Raw genomic sequence first — 13,200 nt, 5'->3', positions numbered from 1 at the left:
CAAACCCCATGGTTCATGGCTGTAGGCTTCATCTTGGGTGTCGCAGTTCATGTGGGCCGGCTGGTCACAGCGTATGTTGCTTCACCTTACGCCTTTGATTGGCTTGTTTGCCCAGGGTGAGGAACTTTCCTTTTATCTGCATTTCTGTTGATGATCAAATAAATGAATCAGAAAAAAAAAAAAAAAAAAAAAAAGTTTTGACAGCAGCCCAATTTTGTTGTAGGCTACTGGACTGACTAGTTTATGAAGACACTTGTCTCAAGCCATTTTTAAACATCAACATACTTTGTAATTGTGCTAAGGAAATGGCTAACGACCAATCACAGCTTGGTCGTAAGCCATTTCCTCAGCACAGGTGATGTCGACAGCAAAGGGAGGGGGGGGGGGGTTTAAAGGTCAAGTCATCAAGTTCTGGACAAAATATTAACTTTACTGCTGAAAATGGTACCCCGCCTACTGCCCGTAGCCAGCTGGCATAGGTTCCAGCGCCCCCGCAATCCTTGTGAGGACAAGCAGTTAAGTAAATGAACGCTGAAAATGCCTCAATACGGTAGTTGCATAAAACGTGACACTGCCAAGCCTTTATTAATGCTGCAGCAACCAAGACAAGAGCACACATTAAACATTCACTGACACGTCGTCATCTACCATTCAGGAAGTCTGAGACATCGTCACGCTCTTCAAGATTTTCATCATTCTGGGAGTTGTGGCTCATTGTGTCATTCTGGTAGTCCTTGCTCAATTTCAAGCTCCATATTTCATGGCTGAAGGCATCATTCTGCATGTGGCTGCCCTGGTCGTGGCTCACGTTGTGGCTGCCCTGGTCGTGGCTCACGTTGTGGCTGCCCTGGTCGTGGCTCACGTTGTGGCTGCCCTGGTCGTGGCTCACGTTGTGGCTGCCCTGGTCGTGGCTCACGTTGTGGCTGCCCTGGTCGTGGCTCACGTTGTGGCTGCCCTGGTCGTGGCTCACGTTGTGGCTGCCCTGGTCGTGGCTCACGTTGTGGCTGCCCTGGTCGTGGCTCACGTTGTGGCTGCCCTGGTCGTGGCTCACGTTGTGGCTGCCCTGGTCGTGGCTCACGTTGTGGCTGCCCTGGTCGTGGCTCACGTTGTGGCTGCCCTGGTCGTGGCTCACGTTGTGGCTGCCCTGGTCGTGGCTCACGTTGTGGCTGCCCTGGTCGTGGCTCACGTTGTGGCTGCCCTGGTCGTGGCTCACGTTGTGGCTGCCCTGGTCGTGGCTCACGTTGTGGCTGCCCTGGTCGTGGCTCACGTTGTGGCTGCCCTGGTCGTGGCTCACGTTGTGGCTGCCCTGGTCGTGGCTCACGTTGTGGCTGCCCTGGTCGTGGCTCACGTTGTGGCTGCCCTGGTCGTGGCTCACGTTGTGGCTGCCCTGGTCGTGGCTCACGTTGTGGCTGCCCTGGTCGTGGCTCACGTTGTGGCTGCCCTGGTCGTGGCTCACGTTGTGGCTGCCCTGGTCGTGGCTCACGTTGTGGCTGCCCTGGTCGTGGCTCACGTTGTGGCTGCCCTGGTCGTGGCTCACGTTGTGGCTGCCCTGGTCGTGGCTCACGTTGTGGCTGCCCTGGTCGTGGCTCACGTTGTGGCTGCCCTGGTCGTGGCTCACGTTGTGGCTGCCCTGGTCGTGGCTCACGTTGTGGCTGCCCTGGTCGTGGCTCACGTTGTGGCTGCCCTGGTCGTGGCTCACGTTGTGGCTGCCCTGGTCGTGGCTCACGTTGTGGCTGCCCTGGTCGTGGCTCACGTTGTGGCTGCCCTGGTCGTGGCTCACGTTGTGGCTGCCCTGGTCGTGGCTCACGTTGTGGCTGCCCTGGTCGTGGCTCACGTTGTGGCTGCCCTGGTCGTGGCTCACGTTGTGGCTGCCCTGGTCGTGGCTCACGTTGTGGCTGCCCTGGTCGTGGCTCACGTTGTGGCTGCCCTGGTCGTGGCTCACGTTGTGGCTGCCCTGGTCGTGGCTCACGTTGTGGCTGCCCTGGTCGTGGCTCACGTTGTGGCTGCCCTGGTCGTGGCTCACGTTGTGGCTGCCCTGGTCGTGGCTCACGTTGTGGCTGCCCTGGTCGTGGCTCACGTTGTGGCTGCCCTGGTCGTGGCTCACGTTGTGGCTGCCCTGGTCGTGGCTCACGTTGTGGCTGCCCTGGTCGTGGCTCACGTTGTGGCTGCCCTGGTCGTGGCTCACGTTGTGGCTGCCCTGGTCGTGGCTCACGTTGTGGCTGCCCTGGTCGTGGCTCACGTTGTGGCTGCCCTGGTCGTGGCTCACGTTGTGGCTGCCCTGGTCGTGGCTCACGTTGTCCCTGAGTTCAACTTTTGCTGCACATTGTAACAAAAAAAAAGGGAATTCATTAAAAAGTAGCATAACTGTAAAATAAGGGTGTTAAAGGGTACTCAGGTTGAGTCCTCCCCTACCATGATTTTTTAAATCTTTACTTTTGAGCCATTGCAAACTCACAGTACTTAGTTTAAAACTACTTTGCCACAAGTTCATACAGAAAAGTTATGCATTTAACAAACAGGCCCACATTCCACACCAAGTAAATGTGAGTGAATTGATGAATTGATAAAAATTTACCAAAAATAAATAAAGATTGCACCTCGTTCAGCATGTTGCTTCAAAATGGCATCCAAAGACTCAATAAGTTCCAAAAACTTGGGTGAAACATCATGAAGCATATCTGTAGTAAATACAACAAGTCTCAATATACATTTAATCAGCATTTGCGGCCTTTGCACTTTTTTTTTTTTTTTTAAAGCAAAATATTACATTCACCTTGTGCAGCACCACGTGGAAGGCAAAGACCTGTAAACAAACACGATTTAAGCATCTGGATTCTGGAGACACAAAAACTCAGATTTGTATTAACAAAACATTTTATTTTTTTTTTTACTACCTGTGCCCATGAAGACAGCCTGCACCACAACCAAGAGCCAAAGAGCCGCCATCTTCTCAGTAACAGGTGTAAAGAACAACATACAACATGAGCTTTTATAGCAGGTGACAAGCGACCACAGCTGCTGATAATTGACTTTAATTAGCACAAGCTTGTGCTTGTTACTACATGGGTGAAAAAAAATGTCAAACTCAATTGATGTGGATTTAAACATATGTTGAACTCATTTTGGGTAAATAATGTTTAGTCTTTTATTCAAGCCCTTGAAATAAACATATGGTCACACCTTGTAATCCACACCGCCCCATGCCATTAACTCTAAAAAAACAAGTCTATGCCGTGTAAGTCATTTTCATGAATTGAATGCTGATCGCTTTTAAATGTGTATATGCATATTCTGACTTGACTAAAATTTTGATTAAACATACTATCGTGTTTTACATGGATGCATTTCAAACTCATTATTTTTAATTAGGGTAAAGAGAGGTGCAATACAAGACTTATGTGTTGATTGCTTTCATATATATATATATATATATATATATATATATATATATATATATATATATATATATATATATATATATATATAATCTGTGTGTGATTTTTTTTTAATTCATGTCAAACTAAAATGCTTACATTGCATTTTAAAAGTCTATTTTCAATTGCTTTAATACAACTCAGTTTTTTCACAGGCTGTCAAGCTTTGTCAAATTGACCTTTTTTTTTTTTTTTTTTCAGCTGGTTGGTGACTTGAACTTGGGTCCCGCTGGTGGGAGGTAATCATCTTAACCACTTGCCCACAAAGAAGCTCAGCATTGACCATTCAGACAGATCTGGACAATAAAAAAAGAAAAGAAAGCTACATTGCAGTGGTACAGCTGTTGCTAATTACAGCCAATTAGCTGCAGTTGTCACCTGCTTTAAAAACTAATCTAATCCATCCTTCTCACAACTGTCATGAAAGCGATGGCTGCTGTTTGGCTCTTGATTGTTCTGGTGAATGCCCTCTTGATGGGTGGAGGTAATGTGGATTATTATTATTATTTATTATTATTTATTATTATTATTAAATTTGCGTTAGAAATTGAATGTTTGTTTCACCAAAAGCTGAAGTGAGTCCTTTGTTTTTCAGTTGTTCAACACAAGCTGGATCCAATGTGCTTAAAACCGGTGTGCCAGTTGAGAACATGATCTTAGAGTGAGATTTTCTGTAATCATTTATTTTCCCACTTCCTCCCCATTTTCTGTGTGTGTGTGTGTGTGTGTGTGTGTGTGTGTGTGTGTGTGTGTGTGTGTGTGTGTGTGTGTGTGTGTGTGTGTGTGTGTGTGTGTGTGTGTGTGTGTGTGTGTGTGTGTGTGTGTGTGTGTGTGTGTGTGTGTGTGTGTGTGTGTGTGTGTGTGTGTGTGTGTGTGTGTGTGTGTGTGTGTGTGTGTGTGTGTGTGTGTGTGTGTGTGTGTGTGTGTGTGTGTGTGTGTGTGTGTGTGTGTGTGTGTGTGTGTGTGTGTGTGTGTGTGTGTGTGTGTGTGTGTGTGTGTGTGTGTGTGTGTGTGTGTGTGTGTGTGTGTGTGTGTGTGTGTGTGTGTGTGTGTGTGTGGTTTAGACCGACAAATGACCTGACATTTGACCTGGGAAAAGTTGACACTTGTGTTTAGAGCGACACAGGCAGTGTCGGCCTAATTCAAGACTTGTTTTTTAATTTTTTAGGGTCTATAAAAACGTTTTTTTCTGTAAAAAGAGAAAAATGTGGGCCTACTACTCAGCTAGGACAATAATTATGCATGAATTCATTTCTAAATATCTTATAAATATGATTTTTTTGATCTGTCAGTGTAATCCCCTCGTCTGAGATTTTGTGTGTGTATGACATCCTACTGGCCGTTTTTTATTATTGCACTTTCACACACACACACAAAGGTACACACAAAGGGGGCGGTGGCATGACGTGTAATGTGGGCGTGAGGTATACCGGATCTCCCGCGAAAGCCACACGCGTCAACGTGGGATGCAGACAAACACAACGCAGAACTAACTGCACGGTAAGTAACAAGCATATATTCATGGTAAATACACCCAATTTAATGAGAACACGGTTATTTTTGTTGCGGTGAGGTAATTTCATCAAGGCAGGGCAACTTTTTACGCTGTTTTAAAAAGGTTTCATGATAGAAAATGGAACCTTTTTAATTCGTTTACGCAGATGCCTCGTTTGTTGTTGCTGGTTATTCAGATATCTCATTTAAACACGTTCGTGACTGTTGTTCCACCATAATAATTATCTCATATTAGGACAGGCGGTTGGGATCAAGATGGATGGATTAATTTTCTTTACGAAGCGGATATTTTGCCGTGTTTTAAAAGCTCACTTAGCGTTATTTTGCCGTGAACTGCGCGAGAACTATACAAGTTTGAATTCTGTGTCGGCAAAATAGCGCTAGCAGGAGAGTTGCCGGTAGCCTCTTAGCACTATATTTTGCTGTGAAACGCGAGAGAACTACTAGTACCAATTCTGCGCCGGCAAAATAGCGCCAGCAGAAGAGTTGTCGGTCTCGCCTTTAACAGCTATCTTGCCGTGGGTCGTGCAAGAACTACAAGTAGGCCTACGAATTATGCACCGGAAAAAAAGCGCTAGCAGGAAAATGTCCACTCCCTTTTCTCTAACGTTTGTATTTATCTTTAACCATCTGTTACTTAATTAATGAGCGAGCTTGAGCATTTTCACGTATTGACAATTCCGAGGTGACGTCATCTCTCATTGAAAAGCATTAGACTTTGGATCGTTGTAGTTTGATTTGTGAGGATTATTTTGATTTTAAAATATGAGATGTTTATATTATTGTTTATAACAATCATTTCATTTTTAGAATCTTTAATTTTTCTTTGGGTACAGAGGCTCTTGATTTAAAAAAGAAAAACATGCCAAGGCGAAGGTGTTTGAATCCCAAAAAAGAAGCAATGCTTTATATCGATACCGGAAGAGACAAACATGGACTTGATGTGAAATAAATCAGTGAATTCAAAGGTAAGATACATCTCACAATAACAGTTAACTAAAAAGTCAATCTTCCACCTGACTTAATTATTATTTTTGTCATTACTAGGGAGAGGGGTCTTTGCTTGTGCTTCTTTTGAAAAAGGAGACTTCCTGCTAGAATATCGTGGTGCACTTCTAAGCAAACAAGAATGTGAGAGGAGACAGAGATTGTACCATGACAAAATGAAAGCATTCATGTTTGAGTTTCGCTTTGACGGAAGAACTTGGTGGTGCGTATTAAGTCCATGCTCCATTTAATTAGTCCATATTAAAAGTCCATAATTTGTTTAGATTCATTAGCTTTGAGTCAAAACCCGAATCAACACTACCAAGTTCTAACTATATAATATTAATAATTGGTTTTCTATTTGAAGTGTTGATGCAGCAACAGAGGATGGGTCACTAGGAAGACTGGTCAATGATGACCACATCAACCCAAATTCCACAATGAAGTATTTAAATGTGCAAGGAAAGCCCCATCTGTGTTTATTTGCGACACGGGACATTGACCCAGGAGAGGAGATTACATATAATTATGGCGACTCTGACTGGCCATGGAGAAGCAAGGTATCATATCAGAATGTGATGAGTGGTTAGTGATCTGAAAATGAGTATTGACTGAATTAAACTCATGATGTTTGTCAATTTAAACCTCAGGAATCTGGCCAACAAAACACATCCACATCCAAGCTCACCATAGAGGAAACTACATCTACAGCGCCCACAGATGCTCTGAAATCTTTTCAAGAGGTAAATCATGTACACTCTTTTAGTGGGGTTGTCACAATACTAAAATTTCAAACTCAATATCGATACGCAGGAAAATACTTGATACTTAATACCGTTCAATACCATACCAAAAGATATACTAATCCAAAAATAAATAGGACAATCACTTTTTCACATGCAAATAAATAATTTAAACAAATGAAAGAATATGCCATATTAAAAAATGCCACTTTATTCTATGAATGACTGTCTGAGCCTGTCGTATCACTGGTCTGAATTTTCTTTGTGGTTGGAAGTTTTTTTTTTTTTGTTTTTTTTAAAGACAAGCATGTCAATGTGCTCCTGTGCACTTCATGGCTTGCATATGAGCCCTGAATTTACTAAAAATGAGGCACAACTTGAAGCAGCAATGCACACTAAGCTAACTGTGAGGCCGTGGCTAATGGATAATAATAAAACAACAGTCACTTACTGAGCATAAGTCTAACCGTGGTAGCCAGCTAACGGCTGATAACAAAACAAGGCATCTGGCTTTTTCTTGTCCACCAAAACTGGCACGTTTAGCCCTCCTGCCACCACACTGGCCATACTAAGCAGCTGTAAAACATAACTGAACAAGCAAGGTTGCAGTGTGGGCTCTCCTGGGTGCGGGAGCCTATCTGCCGAGGCAGTGATGCTAGTGGAGTGTGCACGGCTGACGCTGCAGTATTGATAAAGTGATATTGTATCCGGATATGATGTGTTTGAAAAGTATCGCTACTTTTGACAACCCTATTAAAAGTACACAACGGGATTGTTAATTGGATTTTAGCGCCACCTTTAACTCTTAAAAAACAGACAGTTTACCACTCATCCATGTCTGTGTTTGTTTCCTTCCTGTCTCTTTTGCAGCATTCTGACGCAGAGAAGTCTGCCCAACCCTCCGGAGTTGAACAGGTACATGTAGTTGTTTAATAGATTTCAACGCCATCTGGCAGTTAAAAACTGTATGCATATTTCTGCACTTTCAGTGAATTTGTAATCAAACATCATTTCTGTGCGTATTGTCTCTGTATTTTTCTCTTTCAGTCCATGATGGAGACAAGGCACTCCTCAATGAGTTTGAGCCAGAATAGTTCTCAAAAGGTAAATTACTTTATCACTAATGGGTGTCATTTAGCATCCAACTACAATAATTGTTTGCAGTGCTCAATCAAGTCACCAGTAATATTTTAGTGTACAGAAAAACTTATTGAAGGCTTGATAATATTTTGAATAGACTGAGTGTGTGTGTTATCACCTGAATTTATTGTGTATTGGACTGACACATTTCGTGATAGTATGTTCAAGTTTTAAGTCACAACCTCATCCATAGGTTTGAATGTGTGTTGTGTCCAAGTATGGCATAGACTGACACTGGCATACGCTGACTTTTGCCGAGAAAACATTTGCTGTAGAAGTTGAGTCGCACTCACCTACTTGTGTGTGTTCACATAATCTCATGGTTTAGAGGTACATTTAACTTCATTGTATCTTTAAGTCTCACAGTCAACCAATGTCACCTTTCTGTGGAGTTGAATCACTATACATACAGTATATCAATATACTTGGTAGGCTGTTGTTTTTTAAATGACCTAACATAAACTCTGTGTTTCTTGATCCTGAATCACTCTCAATCAGCAACGTAATGTAAAGCGTTGTCTCAATGAAGGTATGTCTATGTTTAATGTTTCCTTCCTGTCTCTTTTGCAGCATTCTGACGCAGAGAGGTCAGCCCAAACCTCAGATGTTGAAAATGTTGAACAGGTACATGTGGTTGTCAAATGGATATCAATGCCATCTGGCAATTAAAAACTGTCAAAGTTTACCGCTCATGCATATTTCTGCAACTTGAAACAAAACAGTCTGATGGCACCTGTGTGTAATGTCTCTGTATTTTTCTCTTTCAGTGCATGATGGAGACAAGGCACTCCTCAATGAGTTTGAGCCAGGGTGATCTGATTTCAGCATTTGAGCCACAGACCAGTTCTCAAAAGGTAAATTACGTTTTCCTCTAATGATTGTCATTTAGCATCCAACTACAATAATTGTTTGCAGTGCTCTAGGCTTGATCATATTTTGAATAGACCGAGTGTGTGTGTGTTTTATCACCTGGATTTATTGTGTATTGGACTGACACATTTCGTGATAGTATGTTCAAGTTTTAAGTCACAACCTCATCCATAGGTTTGAATGTGTGTTGTGTCCAAGTATGGCATAGACTGACACTGGCATACGCTGACTTTTGTCGAGAAAGCATTTGCTGTAGAAGTTGAGTCGCACTCACCTACTTGTGTGTGTGTGTGTGTGTGTGTTCACATAATCTCATGGTTTAGAGGGACATTTAACCTCATTGTATCTTTAAGTCACCCAATGTCACCTTTCTGTGGAGTTGAATCACTATACATACAGTATATCAATATACTTGGTAGGCTGTTGTTTAAATGACCTAACATAAACTCAGTGTTTCTTGATCCTGCATCACTCTGAATCAGCAACGTAATGTAAAGCGTTGTCTCAATGAAGGTATGTCTATGTTTAATGTTTACTTCCTGTCTCTTTTGCAGCATTCTGATGCAGAGAGGTCAACCCAACCCTCAGAGGTTGAAAATATTGAACAGGTACATGTGGTTGTTAAATGGATATCAATGCCATCTGGCAATTAAAAACTGTCAAAGTTTACTGCTCATGCATATTTCTGCAACTTGAAACAAATTTGTAATCAAACAGTTTGATGGGACCTGTGTGTATTGTCTCTGTATTTTTCTCTTTAAGTCCATGATGGAGACAAGGCACTCCTCAATGAGTTTGAGCCAGAATGACCTGAGTCCACAGCACAATAGTTCTCAAAAGGTAAATTACTTTATCACTAATGGGTGTCATTTAGCATCCAACTACAATAATTGTTTGCAGTGCTCAATCAAGTCACCAGTAATATTTTAGTGTATAGAAAAACTTATTGAAGGCTTGATAATATTTTGAATAGACCGAGTGTGTGTGTGTTATCACCTAGATTTATTGTGTATTGGACTGACACATTTCGTGATAGTATGTTCAAGTTTTAAGTCACAACCTCATCCATAGGTTTGAATGTGTGTTGTGTCCAAGTATGGCATAGACTGACACTGGCATACGCTGACTTTTGCCGAGAAAGCATTTGCTGTAGAAGTTGAGTCGCACTCACCTACTTGTGTGTGTGTGTGTGTGTTCACATAATCTCATGGTTTAGAGGGACATTTAACCTCATTGTATCTTTATGTCACCTTTCTGTAGAGTTGAATCACTATACATACAGTATATCAATATACTTGGTAGGCTGTTGTTTAAATGACCTAACATAAACTCAGTGTTTCTTGATCCTGCATCACTCTGAATCAGCAACGTAATGTAAAGCGTTGTCTCAATGAAGGTATGTCTATGTTTAATGTTTACTTCCTGTCTCTTTTGCAGCATTCTGATGCAGAGAGGTCAACCCAACCCTCAGAGGTTGAAAATATTGAACAGGTACATGTGGTTGTTAAATGGATATCAATGCCATCTGGCAATTAAAAACTGTCAAAGTTTACTGCTCATGCATATTTCTGCAACTTGAAACAAATTTGTAATCAAACAGTTTGATGGGACCTGTGTGTATTGCCTCTGTATTTTTCTCTTTAAGTCCATGATGGAGACAAGGCACTCCTCAATGAGTTTGAGCCAGAATGACCTGAGTCCACCGCACAATAGTTCTCAAAAGGTAAATTACTTTATCACTATTGGGTGTCATTTAGCATCCAACTACAGTAATTGTTTGCAGTGCTCAATCAAGTCACCAGTAATATTTTAGTGTACAGAAAAACTTATTGAAGGCTTGATAATATTTTGAATAGACCGAGTGTGTGTGTTTTATCACCTAGATTTATTATGTATTGGACTGACACATTTCGTGATAGTATGTTCAAGTTTTAAGTCACAACCTCATCCATAGGTTTGAATGTGTGTTGTGTCCAAGTATGGCATAGACTGACACTGGCATACACTGACTTTTGCCGAGAAAGCATTTGCTATAGAAGTGGAGTCGCACTCACCTACTTGTGTGTGTTCACATAATCATATGGTTTAGAGGGACATTTAACCTCATTGTATCTTTAAGTCTCACAGTCACCCACTTTCACCTATCTGTGGATTAGAATCACTATACATACAGTATATCAATATACTTGGTAGGCTGTTGTTTTTGAAATGACCTAACATAAACTCAATGTTTCTTGATCCTGCATCACTCTGAATCAGCAATGTGATGTAAAGCGTTGTCTTTATGAAGGTCTGTCTATGTTTAATGTTTCCTTCCTGTCTCTTTTGCAGCATTCCGACACAAAAAGGTCAGCCCAACCCTTAGAGGTTGAAGATATTGAACAGGTATACAGTACGTGGTTGTTAAATGAATTTCAACGCCATCTGGCAATTAAAAACTGTCAAAGTTTGGCGCTCATGCATATTTCTGCAACTTCAGTGAATTTGTAGTAATCAAACTGTCTGATTACACCTGTGTGTATTGTCTCTGTATTTTTTTTCAGTACATGATGGAGACAAGTGACTCCACATTGACCTTGTGCCAGGGTGACCTGAGTCCAGAACTTGAGCCACAGACCAGTTCTCAAAAGGTAAATTACTTCATCTCTAATGAGTGTTATTTAAAGTCCAATTACAGTTAACGTTCAACAATTGTTTCCTGTGCATATCAAGTCATCAGCAATATTTTTGTGCTCTGAGAAACTTCATTGGATGCTTGATAATTGAAGTCAGTTTGTACATATTTCTTCATCTAAGTTTTTTTTTTTTTTTTTTTTTGTTGCTAGCAATCCCACATGCTTAATAAATATTTTGCCAACACTTTCTAAATAAATTACCCCCTACCCTCCCCAGGACTGTTGGAAACACCTTCTTGAGGTCTCAACACTGTCAGCCTTTGACAAGTGTGTTCTATGCTTGGGACCTATATCTTCTTTTACATGGACTGGATACAGATGCAAAGGTAAACCATATATTGATAGCATTGCTTTGAGTCCAAATTTAGACGATACAGCCAGAAACCGAACAAATGATGCAAATGGCCACCGAACAGTTGTCTGCATTGTGGACATGATGTAACAATTTAATTACTGGCAACTCTTCTTACACAATATAAAATACAGCACTGATTGGTACAGAGAAGAAAATTGTTTGTAACTGTAACTGGCACTGTTTGTTTGACCCAACATTTTCTAACTCTGTTCACAGCATGTTCAAGAGTCTGGCATCTGTCCTGCTACAGACGGAAGCAAGGAGACGATGAAATATTAGACTCGGATGAGGAGCAGAACTCTGGAAGTGAATATCTCCCTGATTCAGATGATGATTCAGATTCAAGCATGACTTTGGTGCCTAATCAGTCTAAAGTGCGACAGAGGGAAGGAATACCAGCCTTACCCACTAACAACTCTAACAGTTTGGACACACATTTTCCAAATGAAGCTGGCACATCAAAATGTTTGCCCACAGATGTCATTGCTGGCGAAACGTCAGATTCAGGAACATCTTAATTTGACCAATAGAAATTACTGTTTTGTTTGTGGTAAGCCACAAAGCAGACTGACTCGCCACCTGAAAGTACACATGTCTCACCCAGAAGTTGCATATGCATTTTACCTCCCTGATCACTCTCAGGAGCGCAAGACTTTGTTTGAAAAAATGCGAAACAGAGGAAACTTTCAACATAACACTGCCATACTCCAAGGTAAAAATAGACAATTAAAAGTGAAAAGGAGGCCAAAATCTACTGCAGTGGCTGGAAACTTTGTGCATTGTATGCACTGCCAGGGCTTATACGTACGCAAAGATCTGTGGAGACATGTCCGAAGATGTCCCTTAAGGCCAGAAAATTGCAATCTGGATAAACAAGCTGGACGAGCCAGAGTTCTGTGTTTAGCTACAGCCCAAGATACCGTATTCAGTCAACACTTCTCAAGTGGAAGGTTCTTAGCACAATGAAGACGGATGAGATTGGCCTTGCTGTACGAAATGACCTATCTATTGTTCATTTGGCCCAGTCCCTGTACAATAAACATGGTCAAGATCCCACAAAGTACGAACATATTCGACAAAAGCTCCGAGAAGTGGGACGACTGCTGGTATGTCTGCGAGCAAACTTCTCTGTACACAGCCTGGAGGAAGCCATAAAGCCCTCAAACTTTCAAACAGTTGTTCAAGCAGTGAAGCAAGTTGCTGGATTTGACGAAGAAAGCCTCTCCTACCATACACCAAGCCTGGCTTTGAAATTGGGGCACACACTAAACAAAATCTGCGACATCATTCATTGTCGTGCACTAATGGCAGAAGATGCAACACTGGTGAAGGAAACTGAAACATTTAGGAAACTATATACCTCCAAGTGGTGTGAGTTGATTTCCCACAAAGCTCTGAGCACACTGAGCAGTGCCAAGTATAATAAGCCAACAACACTGCCCTTTACGGAGGATGTCCAGGTACTTCACCAGTACCTTCAG

General features: G+C 42.0%; 1 protein-coding gene and 2 long non-coding RNA genes across 3 annotated transcripts; 2 read left to right on the top strand and 1 right to left on the bottom strand.

Annotated features, from left to right (window-relative positions):
• Positions 1-640: 640 nt before the first annotated feature.
• LOC144038795 (uncharacterized) lies at positions 641-2,990 on the bottom strand. The gene is made up of 5 exons (XM_077551538.1): positions 2,895-2,990; positions 2,774-2,803; positions 2,598-2,678; positions 2,078-2,316; positions 641-793 (listed from the first exon to the last, which is right to left on the bottom strand). Exons 1-5 carry the CDS (start codon positions 2,974-2,976, stop codon positions 641-643), a joined length of 585 nt encoding a protein of 194 aa, XP_077407664.1. The 5' UTR covers positions 2,977-2,990.
• Positions 2,991-7,723: 4,733 nt separating this feature from the next.
• On the top strand, positions 7,724-8,673 carry LOC144038194 (uncharacterized). The gene is made up of 3 exons (XR_013289176.1): positions 7,724-7,783; positions 8,390-8,443; positions 8,587-8,673. It is a non-coding gene; the product is annotated as an uncharacterized LOC144038194 (long non-coding RNA).
• A 2,559-nt stretch (positions 8,674-11,232) lies between these two features.
• Positions 11,233-12,166, top strand: LOC144038193 (uncharacterized). Its single transcript, XR_013289175.1, has 3 exons — positions 11,233-11,319; positions 11,582-11,690; positions 11,936-12,166. It is a non-coding gene; the product is annotated as an uncharacterized LOC144038193 (long non-coding RNA).
• The last annotated feature ends 1,034 nt before the right edge of the window (positions 12,167-13,200 follow it).

Source organism: Vanacampus margaritifer, chromosome 18 (assembly GCF_051991255.1).
Source record: "Vanacampus margaritifer isolate UIUO_Vmar chromosome 18, RoL_Vmar_1.0, whole genome shotgun sequence".
Lineage (NCBI taxonomy): Eukaryota > Metazoa > Chordata > Actinopteri > Syngnathiformes > Syngnathidae > Vanacampus > Vanacampus margaritifer.
Note: the sequence above shows the minus strand (reverse complement) of the source record. Positions and strands in the feature narration are given on the sequence as shown.

Coding starts and splice junctions, on each gene's coding strand:
- LOC144038795 (XM_077551538.1), bottom strand. CDS start 2,976: ATGTTGTTCTTTACACCTGTTACTGAGAAGATGGCGGCTCTTTGGCTC. Junction 2,317..2,597: donor GAAGCAACATGCTGAACGAG/GTGCAATCTTTA, acceptor TACAATGTGCAG/CAAAAGTTGAACTCAGGGAC. Junction 794..2,077: donor ACGACCAGGGCAGCCACAAC/GTGAGCCACGAC, acceptor AGCCACGACCAG/GGCAGCCACATGCAGAATGA.